Source organism: Rousettus aegyptiacus, unplaced genomic scaffold (assembly GCF_014176215.1).
Source record: "Rousettus aegyptiacus isolate mRouAeg1 unplaced genomic scaffold, mRouAeg1.p scaffold_m13_p_6, whole genome shotgun sequence".
In the NCBI taxonomy this organism is placed as follows: domain Eukaryota; kingdom Metazoa; phylum Chordata; class Mammalia; order Chiroptera; family Pteropodidae; genus Rousettus; species Rousettus aegyptiacus.
The window spans coordinates 107,023,148-107,044,390 of NW_023416309.1; the positions used below are offsets into that span (position 1 = coordinate 107,023,148).

Consider the following 21,243-nt stretch of genomic DNA (forward strand, 5'->3'; position numbering starts at 1 on the left):
AGCAGCTTTATGTGTAACACCTAAAAACTGGAAACTCGTATCTCCTTGGGTCGAAGAGTTAAAAAACTGATGTGCACCCATACCGAGGACTAGTACTCAGCGATAAAAAGGAACAAACTGTTAATAAATGAAACAACTTGGATGAAGTGCCAGGGAACCATGCTGAGTGGTGGGAAAAAAAAAAACCAAAAGGTTACGTACTATGTATGATTGCGCTTATATAGCATTTTTATAAAATGTCTAAATAGCTACAGAAATGGTGAACAGATTCATGGTTCCCAAGGGTTAGAGATGGGGAACAGGGAAAGAGCATTGACTGTGGTGTTAGAACTATGCCGTATCTTAACTGTATCAGTGTCAACAGTGTGATGTGATATCATACGAACATCTTTCAAGACGTTATCGTTGGGGGAAACTGGGTAAAGTATACACAGAATTCTTCTAAGTATTTCTCACAACTAAACATGAATCTACTCAAAATAAAAACGTTTTATTAAAAAATTATACTTCCTTGTATAACTAAGACTAAACGATGTTTAAAAAGGAGAGAATGGCAAATACTCTGTCTGTGAAGCTACAACTACAAAAAATTGGGGGATTTACAGAGAGCACAAGGAAAAAAGTATTTTAACTGCTGTCAGTTATCATACTGAAGTAATACAATTAGTACTGTTAGACTTTGTATGTATATTTCTGGATAAAACAAATGAATAATTAGGAATATTCAGATAGCCTCTATATTTCTCTTAGAGAACGAGAATTCTCAGTGCGTGAGAAAGGAGATACAGTTGTAATATGGGAGAGGTTAAGTAAAAGCCCTAATGTACTACATGAATTTATACTTATGAGTATAAACTCATAGGACATTTATCTTTAATGTATGTATGTTATTTATAAAGTGTAGCACATATGTCGTTACTCTCTGTCAGCTGAAAAAGGCTAGAAACAATGACCTACGCAATACTAAAGAATATTTCTGGCATACAGTGGTCTTTTTCCAATGAAAGAGAACTAGAGCGTCTTGTCATACAAAAATAGCAAAGAACCTACCCTCCTCACCTCAAAAAAAAAAAAAAAAAAACGAAACACTTAGAATCTCATCAAGAGGAATCAGAAACCAACCTTAAGTGGCTTCCTTTGGCCAAAAATGGGACATTCGAGTTTCAACAACAATAATTACAGTAGATTGAAACCTATTAGACACGCTAAGATCCATGAATTTATAACTGTATTTAAGGAATTGGTCATTTTTGGAGTATGTTAGGAAAACAATTATTTTGAGGACTAATAAAGAGAAAAAAAATCAGGTAAAAAATTCTGGTTTTAATCATTTGTTTTATTTCTATTTTTTCTACTCCACCCTCTTAAAAAATATTAGCCCCAGTGGGAATTAATCTTGGTTCATGAATACTTAAATCAAATTATCTCAATTAAAAGGGTAATTATGATTCGTAGAGCTAATATTACTAGACTTTCATATGAGAGAAATGTACAGTTGGAAAAAGATTATTATAAATAATTTTCACAATCTAGTCAAAGGTTTTATATAAGGAATTACCCTCAAGATTCTTTGGGAATTCTGCATTCTTGAGCCCTATTTGGGTTATGTAGATTACTGCAAAATTTGTGCCTGCTGAAGAAAGTGGAAGAGGGTAAAATATTCAAAAACGGTGGGACTTGGTAAGAAATGTATCACTTTTAACTCAATACCTGGGATGCCTGCACCTCATTCAGGGGTTCTCTTGGAAGTTAAATTGTCAAAACCATGCTTTTGGGGACATTATTTCAGTTTAAAAATTTCTTGTGTTTTAAAATTGCCTTGTGTTTGAAGAGAAATAGGGGTAGAGAGCATACATACACATTCTCCCCAATAACTGATGCAATATCAACTGATTTTTAAAAAAATCTCTGGCCAATGCAAACCCTGCTACCTTGGACAGTGCTCTATTAGGAAAACTTTCTGCAGTGTTACCTCAATTTGGGGCATGTACAAAATTGGATCCAAATGTAATGTTTATCTCAAAAACACTAAGGACAACATGGTGTGTGTTACTGTCAGCTCATTTCACCAACAGCTTTTTCTATCAGGGGAAACTATACCCTTATCATTAATTTTATTTTATTAATATTTCCAAGTTATGTAGCACCGTGGCTAAAAAAAAATGGGGTTTTCTTGGGCAAATAACTTATCTGTGCCTCAGTTGTCTCACCCGTAAAATGAGGATAACAGCACTGTGAGCTGTGAGTGACCCCTTGCATATAGTCAGTTCAATGTTCACTATTATTACTGTTGCTACAGTAAACTACCCCAAGGTCTATGGGAAAAAGGACAACAGATAAATAGTGAGTGAGCAAGAGGGAGTTTGACTTGTTTTACTCTGCACCTTGAGAAGACCGAAGACCGGGCACTCTCTGTGCTAGAAGTTGAAACACATTGTCTCATCTAATTCTTAATCCCTCCCAGAGAAAATCTTGATTGACTAACTACAAGAACTGGTTTCAACAACATTGTGGCAAATTAGTTTACTATTTCAACTTTTCACTCCCTTCTCCCCGCTTCCCTTCCACAAAGGGAGTATAATCCCCACATCGCTGATCTTGGGCTTGGCTGTCTGACTTGCTTTGGCTTCACGGTGAGCAGAATGTACTGCTTTGCCCTTTGACTTGGGGTTTGTCCACATCGATTGCTTTAACCAGTGGGATGTTATTGGACATGGCATGAGCAGGAGCCTGAAACGTGCTTGCGCAGCAAGATTTGCCCTCTAGCACTTATGTGACTGGATGAGAAGAACGTGCCCAGAGAGCCTGCTGATCCAAGGAGATCAGCAGACACACAGGACTGACGTGGCCACAAACAGCACCTCGAATATGAGCCCAGCTAAGCCCGTACTATAGCTGCCACACTCCACCCAACACCACCGATAAATGAGGACGAATAAACAATTTTTGTTTGAGGTCACTGGGTTTGGGGGTGCTTTTTTATGCAGCATTTTTCTGGCATTACTTAACTGATATGGGCATTATTTTTTTTTTTCTCCCACTCAGGGAAGCATAAGCACAATCCTTACTTATTTTCTACTGCCAGCATCTTAAAATCTAATACAGGTAAGCTGATTAAATTGAATGCATGTTGGGGAGTGGGGAGGGAGGTGGTAGGGAAAAAAGAAGAAAAAAGAAAGAAAAAAAAAGAAAAAAAAAGAAAGAAAAAAATTTAAATCACTTCTTCAATTAAAATAAATAGTTTGAAAAAATAAATGTAAATGTTCATCACAAAAAAAAATTGAATGCATGCAAGAAAATCTTGTGAATTAATCTAATATCCTTTATAATTATCTCCTCTATTAATTCATGTGTGATATGAAACACAGGTAAAGTAAACTTAACTTACCAGAATGCTGACTCTCGGAGACCCATCACCATCATCAGTTTCTTAAATTGTTTTCTTTCTTTTGTAACATTTAATGATGCAAAATATATAAAAGGGGAGAAATAAACTACGCAAATAAAAATAAACCATTCATTTACAGTTTCTCCCCTAGAGATGAAAGGCAGCGTCCTCATATTTATTCCAATAACTGATGTCAGCTCCTTCATCACAGAATGATTTGTTGTGACCTAAATTGGCATGTTAACAAAAAAAGTTTATGATATTAACCATAGGAAAAAACATATTAGAAAACCATACTTTTTGTTCCTTTTCATTTTTTTTCGATATTTACATAGTCCTATTATTTTAAAATATGGTGAACTATTAATATTATCAGAACATTCTTGATGGCCGTTGGTATTAACTGACATTGATTACGAGTCATTTGATAAACTACTGGAGGTCTAGCACGCACAATATTCTGTGATAGGCAATGGAGAGAACAGCAATACACACAAAAACATTTCTAACTTTCAGGGAGTTTTCAGGGAGCTAGAGGAGGAAGGAGAGACATTAAACAATTCATTGCACTAGCAGCTGTTTAATTATAATTGAGCAATTGCATTAAAGGAGAAGTAGAGAGTGCTAAGAAAGCAAAATCAGGGAAGACTTCCCTGTAGAAATGACATTTAAACTGTCACTGCTGAAGGCTGTGATCTCACCTAAACAAAGATTATGTGGGAGGAACTGAGGATGGAGAAAAAAACTCTGGGCACAGCAAATAGCACGTGCAAAGGAAAAAAGGAGCATAGTATCTTATAGGCACAGAAAAGGGGTCCCTGAGCAAAGATATAGATATAGACAGATGATAGGTAGGTAGGTAGGTAGGTTAGATAGATAGACGATAGGTAGGTAGGTAGGTAGGTAGGTAGGTAGGTAGGTAGGTAGACAGGTAGGTAGGTAGGTAGGTAGATAGATAGATAGATGATAGGTAGGTAGCTAGGTAGGTAGATAGACGGATGGATGGATGGATGGATGGATGGATAGATAGATAGATAGATAGATAGATAGATAGACAGACAGATAGATAGATAGATTGATATGGTATAGATGAAACTGGAGAAATAAACTATTTCCATGGTTCGGGCTAGAGATAATGGCTTGGACCAGTGCTGGTGGCAGCGTTAAGGAGGAGTACACAGATTTGAGCTTAGAATTAACAAGGCCAGATGAGAGATGGGATGTAATGGGTGAGGCAGAGAAAATTATCTCTGATGATTCCCCAGTTTCTATTTGGGCTAGTAGGTGGGTGGCTTTGGCATTTACTAACAAAGAGAAAAAAATTTTAACTTAGTCACATTTAGAGGAAAACACCCATGTTCAGTTTTGAATATATTAGTTTTAACTGCTTATGAGGCCTCGAAGTAGAGATATCCAGTAAGCAATCAGATACATGGGACTATAGCAGATGTCAGCAAACTATGGTCCACAGACCAAATCTGATCGATCCCCTGTTTCTGTAATAACGTTTTATTGGGGCACAGCCAAAATATTGTCTAATGGCTGTTTTCAAGGTACAATGGCAGAGTCAAGTAGTTGCCATAGAGATGGTTTGCCCCTCCCCTACCCTGGAGCCTAACATATTCATTATGTAGCCCTTGCTGATCTACAAGTTAAAGTGGAATTCTTGGACTTATCAGCTTTAAATTATAAGTAACATTATGGAAATAAATGACATCACCTAGAGAAAGCATATAGGATGGAGAAAGATGCCTAGGATAGAACCTTGTGGATTTACAGATTTAAAGAAGTGAGACTGTAAAGTTGGAAAAGCTGGCAAGAAGACTGGGGAGAAATGTGAAAAAAAACCAAGTGACTGTTGTTATTTAGTTAAAAGATCAAGTAAGACAAGGAATGAAAAAGGTCAGTTGTTCCTTGACACAAGATGTTGTTACTGCCCTTAGAAGAAGCCATTTTGGTGGTGTGGTGAGGATGAAAATCACGTTGAGTAGAGAACTTTCAAGAAGTTTAGCTGTTAAGGAAAGGGAGCTAGAGTACCTGGGGAGGAAATGTGGATGAGGGAAGGTCTTGATAATAGGAAAAGAAATTCACAACTTTTAAGTCCTGAAGAGAAGTATTTAGTTGAAAGGGGGAAGTTGAAGGAAGAGGAAACAGAGGGTCAGAGGGTACAGCTACCCCGGTAAGATGGAAGAGTTGGGATCCAGCCTGTGAACTGAGGAAGATCGTCAGGAATGAGAGAAGGGACAAGATGGGTGTCGTGCAGAGGTGGCCTGCAGCTTTACAGAAATTGTGTTGTGGAGTAAGGGGATATCCCCACCTGACGCTTTCTAATTTCTCTCAGGAGAGGCAAAGTATTATCTCGTAAGAGTGTTGGGCAGGGTGGAGGATGAGGTAGAGACCGGAAAAGAGGGATAAATAAAATAAATGGTTGAAATCGGGCACTTACTTCTATGATAGCAGCATTAATTGCAGCTTGAAAAGCCACAAACCCTCTTTTCCAGTATGTTGTCAAGGAACAATAAATTTCATCTTGAAGAAACCAACAGTGTTCTTTAAGGAAGAAAAATATGCCCATCATTATGCAATGGAATCTATTAATGAAATTAAAACTTCAACTTTGACTGTTAAGTAAAATATCTAAACGTCTTCTCAGAGCCTATAATCACACAATCTAGAGCACTTTTAAAGCACTCTGCAAAACTAGAAGAAAGAAGATTATTACTGAATGGTTGCCAAAATAATGAGACTCATTGTATAGTACAGACTGATAAAGTTCAGGAATAAAAAGTATATTACTTCTTTTCTTGACTTTATTAATTTTTCTATCGGTCATTCCCAACTGGGGATTTGGTAGCAAACAGACTGGAATCAATTCTTAAGTATTTACCTGAGTATTGAAAGTGTTCTTTTATCATTTGGACTCTGTATTCCCAATTGAACTTCAGCTTATATGAGAAAGTATTATTAAACACGATCCCCACCATGTCAGAGTGGCTTTGTGGAAGTACTGTATCCATGGTTTCCTCATCAGGAGTCCCAATGATTGTTCTTCCTGCCATGTATGAAAAATATAAATGATAAACTTATTACAAAACCAAATTGCAATTGTTTTAGGGTTTCCATAAAATTATTGATGTTACAGACTATCCTTAAATAGGTATCTCTAAGTTAAGGGCTGAAAGTCTTTTCTATTGTCTTAAGTTCAATGTAAATATGTGCAAACATGTGAACGATATGTATGTTACATATCACTCTTGAAAAGACACAAATACATTTAAATGGGAAATATGGTAGGAGAGGAAGTAGTGGCTATGATGAAAGCTAAAGCTTTCCTATTTTCACTTCATACAAGTTTGTATTGATTAGGTTTTTTTAGGGTGGCTAGTACCTTGGTGATTAAAATATTAAAAATTTAAAAGAAAAGTATTTAAAATAATCAATAGATACACTTGAGAATTTGGTGTTTTCGCTACCAAGATCATAAGCTGATTTCTATCATATGAAAATAGTTTGCCAATAGAAGCAAGCTGCATGCAAAGAATCAGAATACAAAAATATTTAGAAGTAGATGTGCGAGAAAAGGATTGATTCCAATGAGCCATGAGACTCTAAGGTTGAAAGCAGCAGAGCACTTGCACTGAACAAGCAGGGAGACTAGGTCCTGAGGCTTTTGTATATGCTTCCCTTGTTAAAAAGAGATGAGGTAGGTGACCCAATGGAGGAAGCACGAAGAGCCAGAGCAGCGTAGGATGGTCACTGTCAGGCAGACCAAATGGCCAGTGGCAGTAAGGGAGGGAGGCGGGAGTCAGAGCTCCAGAAGCAGCAACGAGGAATCACCAAACAGGAGAGGAGGCGAGGAAGAAAAAGTGAAATCAGCTAGAAAAGGGTCCAACCTTTTTTTTCTTACTCCAACCTTCCCTTATGGAGTACACATCATACTCCCAATAATAATGACTCATAACAGCATGCATTTCAAGGAGGAGAGGAGTGAATGGTGTGTAGGCTGTTTAAAAAGCCCCCAATTAACTCTTTTGCATCTTATCCATCTACCCTCACCTGTAGCTTCATGCCACTGCATACGGAAGGAGGATTCTTGCTGCAGGAAAGCACCACTGACCCCATAGGCTGGGTAAATAAACTCCATTTGCAAAACAAACTTCAAATTAAACATGTGTATGTTGCATAATAATGAAACACTGGTCATTGGAACAACAAACCTTTCATACAGGAAGCCAAAGCCATCTTATCCATTATCCTCTGTGTCATGTTAGTGACTGGGGTATACGCCACCACTAGATCAGAGTCATTAAATTGATCCGCACGTCCCAGGACATGAGGAGGATGTCCAGCGAAATGGATAGCACTGAAGAATTCCGAAAAGATGCAGAGAGACAGCCCCAGAAGCAATGCTACTGTCCACTCCTCCAGTGTACAAAAGAAAAATGAGCCAAGTTATAATGCGGTCCAGAACCGTGAGAAATAGTCAAATACATCTGAAGACAGGAAGTACTGACATTGAGCATGGCTTCATTTCACTCTCCATTTTTTCCTTTCCCAATCACTATCCTTTAAAGAAAACACCATTTCAACAATATATAACTTTGATGTAATGTCAAATACGTCCACTGGTCTTAACCCCTAACAGTAGGGACCACTATTGACTAGGTGCCCTGATTTATGTGATGCAGTATAAGTTCACAGCACCACATGAGATATTCTTGCCATAAATGTTTAAACTGAAGTTAATCACATTTTTAGATCTAACTTTGTTTCCCAGAAATGTAGATGATAAAAAAAAAAAATAAGTTAAATAACGGCATGAATTACAATCAGCTGAATATAGAACATGGATATGCGACAAGATAACTGCTTCATCAACATAAAAACTAAAACAATAGAATTGAATTGTTTCAAGAGCTCTTGCAGAGAAATGAAAAAAAATGATGTGAACTCTACTAGCTCCCACTGAAACGTTAGTCACTATTTTTAAACAGAATACAGTCTCTATGTGGCCAAGGCAACCCCAGATACGTCTCACGGTACCATGCAGCAAATCTCTTCATCCTAATGTCAATGTCCTTATACTAGAAACTCAACAGAATATAAATATATTGACGAGCAGTGATCTGGCTCCATGAAACCATTCTATGTTTACAAAAAGTAGAGCCTTGAAAAAAGACCCCATAAAGTTCCCTAATTTTCATTCAGATTTCTTTCCGGCACTGCCCATTAATAGAATCTTAACCAAGATGTCCTTAGTAGAGTGCTAATGGTTTATTCATTTTAAAATCTATTTTATTTTGTCTAGCTTATTTTCTTTTTCCTAACACAGAAGTTGGTCCAGGATAAATCAGATTGACTCCACAAGATTCAAGTGGATCAATTATTTGGCGAATGGCTTGTTTAACTTAATAAAATGTTACTTTATTTTTCAGGAGCTGTCATGTGAGTCCTTCAGTTAATTTTACCCTTTGCCATACATACATATTATTCTATTCTGCAATATATCTTATTCTGCAACATTTGCAAAATATTATATTGAAAACTCTAAAACAACTAGCCCATAGAATTTGTGAACCTAAAAAGCAGTAAAGATAGCATAATAATAACTGATAGATCATTCACTGAATATGGAAATATATATGTTGTGAACCATACCAATAAGCTCTCTCTTTTCAGTCTCCATTTTTTAAGAAAATTCTTGTACAGAAGGGCTTGAGTTTGTTGGAACACATTTCTTTCTTTTTTAATCATTTTGCCTTGTTCACTGAAAGAGAGGGTAAACGTTGTACAACAGTAACTAGGAGAGAAAAAGATCCAAAAAAAGTTTAGTTACGAAAATAATTCTGAACACTTTGAAAACATAGTTAAGGATGTACTAATTTAATGCCTTATTTGACATTGTAGTAACACATTCAACAGGGTTTTTGTTTTCGTTTTGATAGCATACAGTATTAATGAGTGTAAAATATCCTGCCAGCTGGTCTCTCTCTCCAGGTTCTCACCACTGAGAGAGGTGAGGGTCATGGTATGGAGAGTCTTTCTCCTTTTGTCCCAAAAGTCACTTTCTTCTGTCAAATCTTTACAACAATCTAAAGTAACTCAGTCAATAAGGTGTAATATTTAGAACCCCTCAAAAAAACTTTGTCCTTTAGTTTTTTTAAAAAAAAAGTAGAACAAGAATAAAATCATCTCAATATTTTTGTTAAATAAGAGATTTGCCCACAAGCAGTCTGTACTTTGAATGGCTTGCTTTTATGTTTATTTAATATCTAGGTAACCAGTGAGTAAAGGAAAGTTGAATAACATTATAGTCATTCTTAGAATCTCAAAGAGCTAATTTTTCTTCTTTAAATTCATGGTCCCCTTTTACGAACTAAGATATATATAGATGAAAACCAAAACCTTGTGAGCTAACATGACTATACTGACTGATTCGCAGAATTCAAAAAAGTGTAAATCTGACCAAAAAAATTAATAATGTTTATACACATATCGGAATCTATCTTCCATTTTTGCTATCACATTAAAATAAAAAAATAAACTGAGTTTAAAAAATAAATCACTCATGAGGTTTACAGTATGAAATACAATAATTTAGAAATATCAGAATAATTTGACAATGTCAATCAAGATGCTTGGCATTGGCTATATACTTTATGCCTTAATTACTTCCATGCAAAGCAAAAGGTAAAAACAAACTTCACTTACTGTCAGGAAAAGAGGAGGAAATTAGAAGCACCTTTTGATTCACTGGTCTCTTTTCGTCCAGAACAACAGATAAGAATCCTTCAAGGACTCTTCTACAAATGTTTGTCTCTCTCAAAACTGTTTTTATTCAGTTTGGCTTCTGAAAACGGGCCATAGTCTCTGTGTAAAGATACTGCCACACATTCTCTGCTTGGTAGTTTTTGTTTTCTGTGCCTTTTTTCTTCTGCAGTTACTCTGAAGGGAGTCATAGATGGTTGGCTAAGTGTGTCACATGATATTTGTTTATTGCTCTATCTTTCTGGCATACTCAAAAAGTGATCCGATTCAAAAAGAAGGAAAAAACCCACAGTCCTGGATAAGTCTATATTAGCTTTTAATGATTAAAAATTTGAGAGACAGGCCAAAATGGAGCAGATTAAAAAGAAAGGAAGTTGACAGATAAAGGGAAATGAGGAACAATCATCTCAGAAATCAAAATAATCAGGTGCTTCATCCAAGACTTAACTGCACTTCCATTAAATGGCTCCTTGCACTGATTGACTCCTATGTGCTAGAAAGTATGCTAAGGGTTCAAAGTGAATGATTTCATTTAATACTCAAAGCAAGTCTACGAAGCTGGCACAGTATTTACATCCATTTTACAGATTCGAAACGTGAGAGTAAAGGTGAAGTTATCTGCAGATGCTCAAATAAAGGCAGAGCCAACATGTGAGGCCAGAACAGTACCTGGACTCTAAGCCCCCTCACTATTCACCACCACTATGAAAATTATGCTGACCAAAACAGTGATGTGTAATATCCATTTTAATTGTTTAGACTAGAAGGGCAAAATTTTTTTTCAGCTACAAAGAAACTGGACATTCTCAGAATTGTAAATAACCTCTGTTTATCCACCCTGAAAATCTCAATACATGATTCTTACAGGGACACATGTCTTGGGATGAATATACAAGTTAACAACCATTCGTGAAAGTGAAAGATAAAGAAAGGGTGAAGCATTCTGAGACTGTTCGAATGACTGCAGTTTTTACTTAGAACATGGAAATAAACGTTTCCTCTGACTTTAACTGAATCCCTTTCTTTGTTGTTAGTCACATTTCTCTTGTTCTGCCAGGTTTTACGAGAGGTAAAAGTCCATGAACTAGAAAACACCAAATACTCAACCTGGTTCCAATCCCAGGCTTTAATGATAATATTTATTTTAATGGGTGAGGGAAAAAAACGACTAAGATCATAATATACACATACACTTTCTTAGTAACCAAATTTAAAAAATTATTTCCATAATTTTAGGGATTTTAACCTCCAATATGGTGGTACATGAAGCTGTTATAGGGTTATGAGTGTGAGATCTACATTTTAAACCTGTATGCCTTGGACAGGTGACATAAAATCCCTAGGCCTCTGTTTCACTTTTGTAACAGAGGTTGGACCTTCTGTGTCCCACGACCCTGTGCTGTTCTGCTACAGGGTCACGATGCAGAAGTCCTTCAAACTTGGATTTATGGGGGCCCGTGCAATATAATGCTAACCCAGCCCTCCTCGTCACGCTTTCTATAGAGCTCTTTTAATTCTTCCTTAGTCTCTTAGGTCCTTAATCCTGCTTCTTCACTTTTGCTTTCAGCTGACAAATGTACTTGTTTTACTGAAAAATCAGAGACTGTTTGGTGGCATCTTCTTTCCATGCCTCCAGCTCATGCTAACTGCCCAGAGGAAACTTGGGTCAATCCTTGCCAAACTCAACCCCACTGAACAGTCTCTCAATCCAGTCATGACTTACTCTAAACCCTGGCTCATCTCACAGCCACTGCCCAAACTCCCACGGTATTAGTTTCTCCTGTAACAAGGTTGCGCAAATGGCGTGTTAGAAGAACAGAAATTCATTCCCTCACAGTTCCAAAGGCTAGAAGTCCAAAATCAAGGTGTTGACAGAGTTGTGCTTCCTCCTAGCTTCTGGTGGTTGCCAACAAGGCTTCCCATTCCTTGACTGGCTGCTGTATAATACAACTCCTCTGCCTCCCTCATCACACAGCATTCCATGTGTGTGGAGTGTGTGTGTGTGTGTGTGTGTGTGTGTCTGTGTGTGTGTGTGCGTGTGCGCGTGTGTGTGTGTTTCTGCTCCTCTTCTTACAAGGACACCAGTCATCCTGGTTTCGGGGCTCACTGGACTGCAGTAGGACCTTACCTTAACTTACATAGTAATCTATAAAGGCCCTGTTTCCAAGTAAGGTCACATTCACAGGTGCTAGGAGTTGGGACTTCGACACATCTTTCTGAGGGATGCAATTTAAGCCACATCAAGCGCACACACGGTTCAGTCAGCACCTCAGTGTTCTCAACCAATGGTTATTCAGTCTTCCTTACCCTCGCATCCAGTCCAATGAAACCAAGCTCCCAAAACATGCCAATGATTGACATTTGATATCAACATTTCAGTAGCTCTCACTTTTTTTAAAGCCTCTCTGCAACATTTCATACTGTTGACACCCATTGCTAGGAACTCAATGATAGAATTTACTGCTTTCTCTCGTGACTTCTCTGCTTCTAAAAATCCTCATTTTATGTCTCATGGCACATTTTATAGAAATAACCTTAATAGAAATAACATTAATAGAAATAACCTTTCTATTAAAAAATACATCCATTCTCAGTTTCACTTCAGATCTGTTTCTATCCATGCCCTCTATTAAATCTTTCTATTGAGAATCCATCTATTCATTTTCAACATGCCTAATCTCAAGTTAATAATTTATCTTCCTAATACATTTAGTTCATTTGATCTTCTCTTTTCTCTCAATAGACACTGGTTCAGAATTTTAATATTTGTTGCTATTATTGTTTAATCTCTCCCCTTCACAATAAATATCAACCTAATTACCAAGCTCTATTGGGCGTAAGGGCTTATAAATCTCTAGAGAGAACATGATTTTGATTTGTCTTATTCGATTAGTTCTTTTCCTGAACTGTAGGACGGGATCGAAAGAACTAGTTCTCTTCTCACATTCGTTTTTACACGAAAAAGCTACCTTCTTGGATCTTCTGTTGTAGGTTCATCAATTTTAAGGTCTTTAGACAATCATTATGTATCCCAGGTTTATTTTTTACATAAAGAAAAATAATTCCAATTCATTTAGAAAAGTAACTGTACGTTTAATTCATTTTCTTTCTCTCTTGTTCCCGGATATGGATTATATAATTTGTGTTATCATTGATCTTTCAAAAGAACAGCTTTAGCTTTAATAATTGAATCTATTATTTTATCTTCACTCAGTAATTTTCGCTATTTTTTATGATCTCCTCCACTTTCATTTTTATTATGAAATATCTCAAACATATAGAAAAACAGAGGAATGTAACCAAATTTCGTGTTATCTAAACTTTTAAAAAGGTTAACATTTTGCCACATTTCTTGAGTTACTTTAAAGGAAAAAAAAAATTACATGTTTCGAGCGGCCTCTGTAAGCCCTCTTCGGTCTTACACCTATTCCTCTAGCCCGGATCATCTTGTTCTACTCGTTTTTACTTTATTAGTTATGTAGGAAATCCTAAACGGAATATAGCATTTTTATTTTTAAACTACAAAGATGGTATAATACTTTATATTTCATTCCACAATTTACCTTTTTCACTTATTTATATTTTATATGCCCATGTCGATGCATGTAGATGTTGTTAATGTTTTAACTTTCTAAAAAATGAATAGAATATACTTAGAACTTACCGAGGGTTGGTTACTGAGGCTGCGCAGTTTTTCGTTCGCGTAAACAGGCTGCCGTCATATCCCACACCTGCCTGGCTCTGCGTCTGCGTGAGAACTTCCTCATGGTGGTGGCGTGCAGCAATGTTAAGTAAGAAAATACCACAACTTCTGTTTACATTTATTTTTCAACAAAAGTATTAAAACTGATTTACATTTGACACATGGATTGGAATGGTGCTGTAATTCAGTGCACCCATAAAGTGAAACTTGTCTCGTGGAGATTACACAAAATATTTGAGATATAAATGAAAGTGCTTCAAAGCTGAGGCGCTGATGGTGGGACATCAACCTACTCATTTGTCAGCATTTAACCATCTCAGGTTGGGTCGTTACGCAGATTTATACATTATACTGTCTCAGTCCGACTCTCAGCCTGACTTGAAAGGATTTCTGCAAAAGGACTGTGTATTGGAAATTATTCTAGTAATGCACATAGACACTTCTTTGTCCTGAGGCATTTACAGCCTCAGCTTTATTAAGTTGTCAACTGTTCAAAAGTTTTTAAACGCAGATTTTAACAGACATCACATGAACGTTCCCATTTCCCTAACTCCTTGCAGACACTTTCCACTATAAGGATTATCCAAATTCTGAAAATTGTATATGAAATAATCGTTGGTTCACAAACTCTGTGAAATCTTAAAGCGGACTTGGTACGTGGAAGGCGAAGAGGACCGAAGGGAGAAGCGGACCACTGCTCACTGGACAGCGGCGGCTTTGAGAAACAAGGTAAGTTACTTACAAGGCTAGTCCTGGGTGCCCTCAAGACGGGTGGATCTCTACGTCCACCAGCATCCTAATAGTTTATGTAGAGGCCTCAACTGGGTTGTCACAATATCGTCCAGATGGTCTCAATGACACATCGCCCTCTTGAGGCTGCATCCTTGACAATGGCTCCCACTGTGGGAACGGTGGGTGACTCCACCTTCCAAGGACAGGTCCAGCTCAGGGGGTCGACCAGCAGTCACATCCTCTTGATGACTTCCTCTGACAATATCTGATTTTAGCATCTATTAAGAGAATCTGCTTCCGCAGCACACTCAATTTTCCCTCCTCCAATATGATGAAGCTGTTTATTTGGGCCACTTTTATGACCTTCAATAAAACATATATTTTATCGCTTCTCAGCCTTTTGGATAAGATCAAGTGTAAACATATGTTTTACCCAAAAAGTCTTCCACGTCTTTTGCAAGAGTTACTGCTACATAGTGTGGAGTTTCTGTTAGTAACTTAATAGGTTCTGTTTTTTAATATATTTTTTAATTAACTACTGCTTGTATACAGGAAGGAGCAGTATTAATTTTGCATATGAATTTGAACTTTGCTAAACTATTTTAATTATAATTTTTAAAATTTTCTAAACAATGTTTATCTATAAATAATGACAGTTCGTGACTTCTGTTTTCTAACAATTCTTACTACTCTCTGAAGTTGAAATCCTAGGATTAAACCTGACTCACTCCTGATGTAGTTCAATTCTGTTCTTTTTTATAGCATCCTGTTTCTTTTCATGGTGGTGTATTAATTACATCTTTTTTTTTTTAGTTGGATTTCCTTATACAGTTTCCCTTTCCTCTAAATTACCTTTTTTTCTGTTTGTTTTGGTCATTAATTTTAAAAGCACACAGCTAAGCTATGCTTAGATTCCTAACCTACAGAAACAGAGTTTGTTAAAGTTGCTAAGTTTTGGGGTGATTTGTTATGCAGCAATAGATAACTAATATATCCATCTATTTCTTTGTTATCTCTCAATATACTATAAACCTTTTAAAGTCAAGACTCTGTATGTCTTACCTTTGTATCCTCAGCTCCTAATGTCTGGCCCATCGTAGAAATTTAAAAACAAAAGAAAATGTTAAATTTAATCACTGACTGACTTAGAACTAAGTGTGTAACTGAAGTTCAGTCTAATCTGGGAGCAGTTCACTCAGACCATGCTCACTTTCCCAACACACACTCATGCACCTCAGAATATACTTCCAGCCATAGTAAAATCATCTTCTAAATTAGGACTCTTTGCACATTTGTCTTTTCTAATTTAAATGACCGCATAGCTTTAGAATGGAAATCAGGTAGGATCAAAGTCTCTTCCCAAGGAACCCGTTTCCTTCCCTAGGCCTTTCACAACTTTTGCTGGACCTCCCAGGTTGCACTTTATTCATGATCTTCTCAAAGCGAGAGATTCAGATACACATTTAAGTTTGAGAATCACTGTTTAGCTAATGCCAATTCTCATTTTGTAACTGACCACTTTTGACATCATCTACAGTTGACTTGACAGAGACAATCATGGAACATCAGCTCCCAGCCACCCTTGGTAACACACACCCACACGTGTGTGTGGAGATGGGAACGCCCCCAGAGGGGTCTACCTATCAAACATACTGCTCTCACCTACTGAATTCAGTATTTTACAAGTGCCATGGGACAGAAGCCAGATGCCACAAAAAGGCTAAGCAGCCCTCTATGCAAGGGAGAGAAAGAGAGTACAAGCTGTTAGAGTCACTCTGCCTGGGTTCAAATCCTAGCTCGCTGTGGTTGTATCTTTACTAACAATGATACCCAACACTTTTCCTGAAGGTTTCAACATCTCTGTCCATCCCTCTCCCAATTCTTCCAATTATCAACAAAATTTCCTTTCACAATAAAAGATGAGCACAGAGGATTCCCTGCCTGCCTTCCAGAGGGTACCTGAAAATTTTCAGATTTTGTGGCTCCCTCAAGGAACCAAAGGAGGGATTTAAAACTGGGGTTTGAAATGGAGTCTCCTGTCCCTTTTAACCTCTGGCTAGTCTGCCTTCCTCCATTTGTTGAATGGCTTGGACTGTCTTCTGGTTCACCCCTCATTTCTTGTTTTTGGTTCTGACATCCTGAACCCTGTTGCCTCCTCACTGTTTCTCAAATACACTAGCACAAAGATGAACCCTTGGCTGAGCAGAGTTTAGCCTCGGGCTTCCCAGGATGCCCTGCCGGGTCCAGCTTGGGCTCTCCTTGGGCCACCCCTTTCTGGTACTCAGTGCAGCTACAGCACAGCTCACTGCTACCACCTGCTGGTCACAGGGTTGCACGCTTTGCCCCGTCTCCCCCAGGGGCATCTGGAGTGTGTACCCTGCTGACAGAATTAGAAGCTGTGTGTCTCATGGTCACTGAGGTGAGAAGGAAGAGAAGGACTGGACCTTAGTTATAAAGTTTAAAATTAAATGATTTGAATAAAAAACCAGGGTGTGATTCAGCAAACAGTTTGGTAAACTGTGTTTACTTGTAACTATGGTATGGTGATGGATGTTAACTAAAGTTACTGTGATCACTTTGCAATACATACAAATATTGAATCGTTATGTTGTACATCTGAAACTAATGTTAATAAAATCTCAATATAAAAATTGAAAAATTATATATATTCATAAGATGAATGTTGTCATTAAGTTTATTGGAAAGTGTGAAACACCCTGAGTGGAAATAAGATTGGAAATAAGGAAGTCCAGCCACAGACCAGACTGTCACTGGAAGCTGTAAAATATGGATAATTTATAAAAATTGGAAATTACTGAGTGTTTTTTGTTATTGTTTTTATTTTACCTCATAGTAATAGTCAAGTTCTATGACTGTATTTCTTTGGAAACAAACTGCATTGCTTCTCGGCCTTTTACAACAGATTTTAAATTGTTATTCTAAGTTTTTTGACTTTAAATTGGACCAATGACCAAGAAACTTCCAGTAGCTTTCTATACAATTCAGTTCTCAATTTTCTCTGTGTTCTGTTGGACAACTGCATGGGAATATCCATGAGGGCCAAGATAAGACCCTGGGTTTGTATCTTACAGTAACGACATATATGATCATCATTTTAATGGCCATATGCCAAAAAGTGTGAGTAGTATTCTTTTTAAGGTTCTGACCTTGAACTTCAAAATGTAAGCAAAGCTATGCAGAGTGCAGATGTGCCATACTGCCTTTTTAGACAGTTATGTTCATCTCGGGCTCCTATTTCTAATATTCATAATGTAGGCTTGTAAATAGTGATGGCTCCCCAGAAATGAACGGTCCCAAATTCAACCTCATTAAGAAATGCCTTAAGAGTGGCAGAAAAATAATTCGACATGCAAGGAGAGAGTTCACAAAATAAATCAAAGAGAATCCAAGATTAACTCAAAATGACGCTGAAAGTAGAGAAACCTTCAGATATGCACACAGAGACCTTCGGCATGTTTGTAGGTAAGTCTATCAAATTCTAATAACGAGTGTTCATTTTAAAAATTAGAATTTAAGAGATGTCTCTACTACCTCGGTCTGAGTGAACCAGAACCTGGAACCCACCTCCCTGGAACACAGAGTATGAAGCATTCATTACCTGTGTATAGAAAAAACACAGAAAAAGTGTTAAAGGTAACTTTCCCACTGAAACCTTCGGGTAAATGATCTGAAAGTATTTTCATCCCAAATCTATGTATCAAATCAGTGTATCAGTGTTTTCATGAAGGGAGATTTTGCGCCTCACCCACCTAGGGAGGAGGGCATTTGAAGATGAGGAGAAACTTTTGATTGTGCTACTGGCATCTGGTGGGGAGAGAACGAGCATACAGGTAAACATGCTACAATACACAGGACAGCCCCACCCCCAACAAAGAATCTATCCCGAAATGTCAATGGTCCCAAAGTTAAGATACTCTGCACTGAACAATCATAAATCATCTTTGTGCAAAATTGATTTTGTAAGAAAAAATGCAGTATACTTTGGATAGCAAAGGGAAGATGAGAAAAGGTTGTTATTCTCCAGTAGACTATTATTTGCATTTTGATACATCCCCTCTACAACACAATGTCTTACCAGTACCTCCAATATATTAGCAACTGCTTGCTCATCCAATCCACGTCAAAAGGGTAGACCGGTGTCATGTTCCATGGGATGTCACCTGATCCGAGTCTCCTTGGAATACATTTGGGGTAGCACCCTAAGTCTAACCGTAGGGCAAGATGGAAATGCATGCTTTTATCCATTCCAGATTTATGCACAATGTTTGATTCTCTTTCTGATGGAAATGGAAAAGAGGGCCCTTGCCAAATCGGTGGTTGAAAACCATGACCAAAGCTGTTCTTAATCTGCTCTTGCAAAAACAGCACGTCTGGCCAAGATGCTCAACAGAAGCTACCAGTTAGCTGAGTTTGCAGTAGATTAATGCCATTCTCAAGAATCTGTCTGATCTTTACAGGGGAAAGATTAGTGTATTAACATGTAGATGTGAAGACCACACTCACCTGCATCTTTAATTTTTCCCATTCTCTCTCCATTGTTTTGATTTCCTATCTTGGCTGAGAGAAGGGCAGTTTTAGAGACTCCCATCTGGACCTCCACCACTGTACTAGTTTGAAGTGTTCCCCCACCCCTTGAAATTCACATGCTTTCTGAAACCTTGAAATATGACTTTATTTAGAAATAGGGTCTTTGCAGGTGTAATTAATTAAGACAAGGTCATACTGACGTAGGTTGGGCCCTAAATCTGAAAATGACAGGTGTCCTTAGAAGAGACATCAAGATTCACAAGGAAGGTGGCCATGCGACAGAGTCGGAGTTAAGCAGCTACAAGCTAGGGACCTCCGACTTCTGGCAACTACCAGGAGCTAGGAAAGAAGCATGAAACTGATTTTTCTCTCTGAGCTCCCAAGAAGGAACAAAACATTGCCAACACCTCGATTTCGGATTTCTGGCCTCTAACTTGTTGCTTTAAGCTACTCAATTTGTGGCACTTCATTATGGCAGCCCTGGGAAATCAAGACACTCACTGTAATAGTTCTTATCGCACAAGCCAAGAAAACGGTGTGGGGTCAGGACGGCTGCCAGGTGTGTCATGTCCATTCCCACCATAAATCCAGGGGCTGGAGACGGGAAGATCAGATGGGTCGACAGACAAGCGGACTCACTGTGAACAGGAGGATCGAGACCAAGATTAATTGCCTAGCCCTCAAATGCCCGCACCGTGACGTGGGAACCATGATGATGCTTTGGGTCTCTGGGTCTCAGTATCAACTTTTACCATGTCCAATATACCTTGAAATATTTGGGACACTTTTTCCAGTGTATATAGTCACTGGAGTTAATGGCCATAACTGCCTACTACTTGTATCCCTTTGGAGGTCTGGGGGAACAGATACCCTGTACAGTTCCCAGGGTGTTGCCATCTGTGAACCTCGTGCTGTAATAACTGCTTACTGTCACCTCCTAGGCAAGTCAACACTAACTTTAGAATGATGTTGGTGTGCCCCTAACGAGTACCTTCCTCGTTGCTTTGAGTGTGACCCTCTCTCGTGTTTTATGGTCTCATACAGCTCACCTCCGCAAGCATGCTTGATTCTGTAAGTCTTTTCACCCCTTCTTCCATCATGCTACAACACACTACTCTTGTACTTGCCCTTTGTATAGATTAGATGTTCCCTGTCTATAATGCTTTTTCACCAGCTCCCCTTTTCCTCAGCATGTTACCAATCTCGGTGTGGTCTCAACAGCAACACCTACTCCAGCTCCAATACTCCTTACCTATCTTTTTCACCATCTAACACTATATATATATGGTAGTTTATCTCACTCTACAGTGAGGGTAAAGATTTTTGTTTATTATCTAATAGGGATGGAATAAAATACTTGTGAATACATGAATAAGAGATGCAATCTTGCTTAAACCTTAAGGATTCTGGACACTGCCAGGGAGGATTCTCAGGAACTACCTGCCGTCCTGATTTGGGGAAGGTAAGGTCTACAGCAAGCGTACTTAGCAGCTACAGTGGCCCTTTTTTTTTTTTCTTTCACCAGCCAAACAGTAGCTGTATTCGCATATATCTGAAGACTAGAACTTGCATTTTTCACTTTGTAAGATTTATTCTTTTCTTAGAGAGCCAGAAGAACAAAATGACCTTTTACTCTTTTTTTGCTTCAAAATTTCTGAATTATAATGCATGTATTACCTGTTCATTAAAAAAAGTAAAACAAAAAGATAGTATCTTGAAAAGTTAAGAAATATGACATTAGAATTTGGTTTATCGATTTGTAAAGGCTGACCAAGGATAATTTTGATCTCATGCAATCGCAAACTCGATTGTAATCACCAGAAAACATGTATCGACTTCATAATAATTACACAATAATATCAGTAGTATAATTTGGCCAAAAAAATTACTAGCCACTACATAAATAAGACAATCAACATTCAGTATCTTTTCCTACAACTATGTGGCAAAAACATTGTTAATAAATAAGAATTGGAAAAGGTGATCTGAAACAACAATATTGTGTTTTAGTAAAATTACCATAGTATTATGGTTACTGATACATATAAGAATTACAAAACAAAAAGAAATAAAATTGCCACCCAAGTGAGGGACCCATTTAGCT

At 37.8% G+C, this 21,243-nt stretch overlaps 1 protein-coding gene across 7 annotated transcripts in view; it reads right to left on the minus strand.

The window, feature by feature from the left end:
• ABCA10 (ATP binding cassette subfamily A member 10) overlaps window positions 1-15,677 on the minus strand; it is a 63,600-nt gene extending 47,923 nt beyond the window's left edge. For 3 of the 7 annotated variants that reach the window (XM_016143647.2, XM_036223545.1, XM_036223547.1), the window contains exons 1-6: window positions 10,100-10,333; window positions 9,047-9,188; window positions 7,606-7,810; window positions 6,276-6,440; window positions 5,835-5,938; window positions 3,389-3,615 (exon numbers count right to left, since the gene is read on the minus strand). In XM_016143647.2, coding sequence (XP_015999133.2) covers window positions 3,389-3,615; window positions 5,835-5,938; window positions 6,276-6,440; window positions 7,606-7,810; window positions 9,047-9,142 — 797 coding nt within the window. In that variant the 5' untranslated portion in view covers window positions 9,143-9,188; window positions 10,100-10,333. Of the gene's footprint in view, window positions 1-3,388; window positions 3,616-5,834; window positions 5,939-6,275; window positions 6,441-7,605; window positions 7,811-9,046; window positions 9,189-10,099; window positions 13,718-13,820 lie in introns of those variants that run through there. The other 4 variants (XM_016143646.2, XM_016143645.2, XM_016143643.2 and 1 more) reach the window with 4 other exon arrangements.
• Between the last annotated feature and the right edge of the window lie 5,566 nt (window positions 15,678-21,243).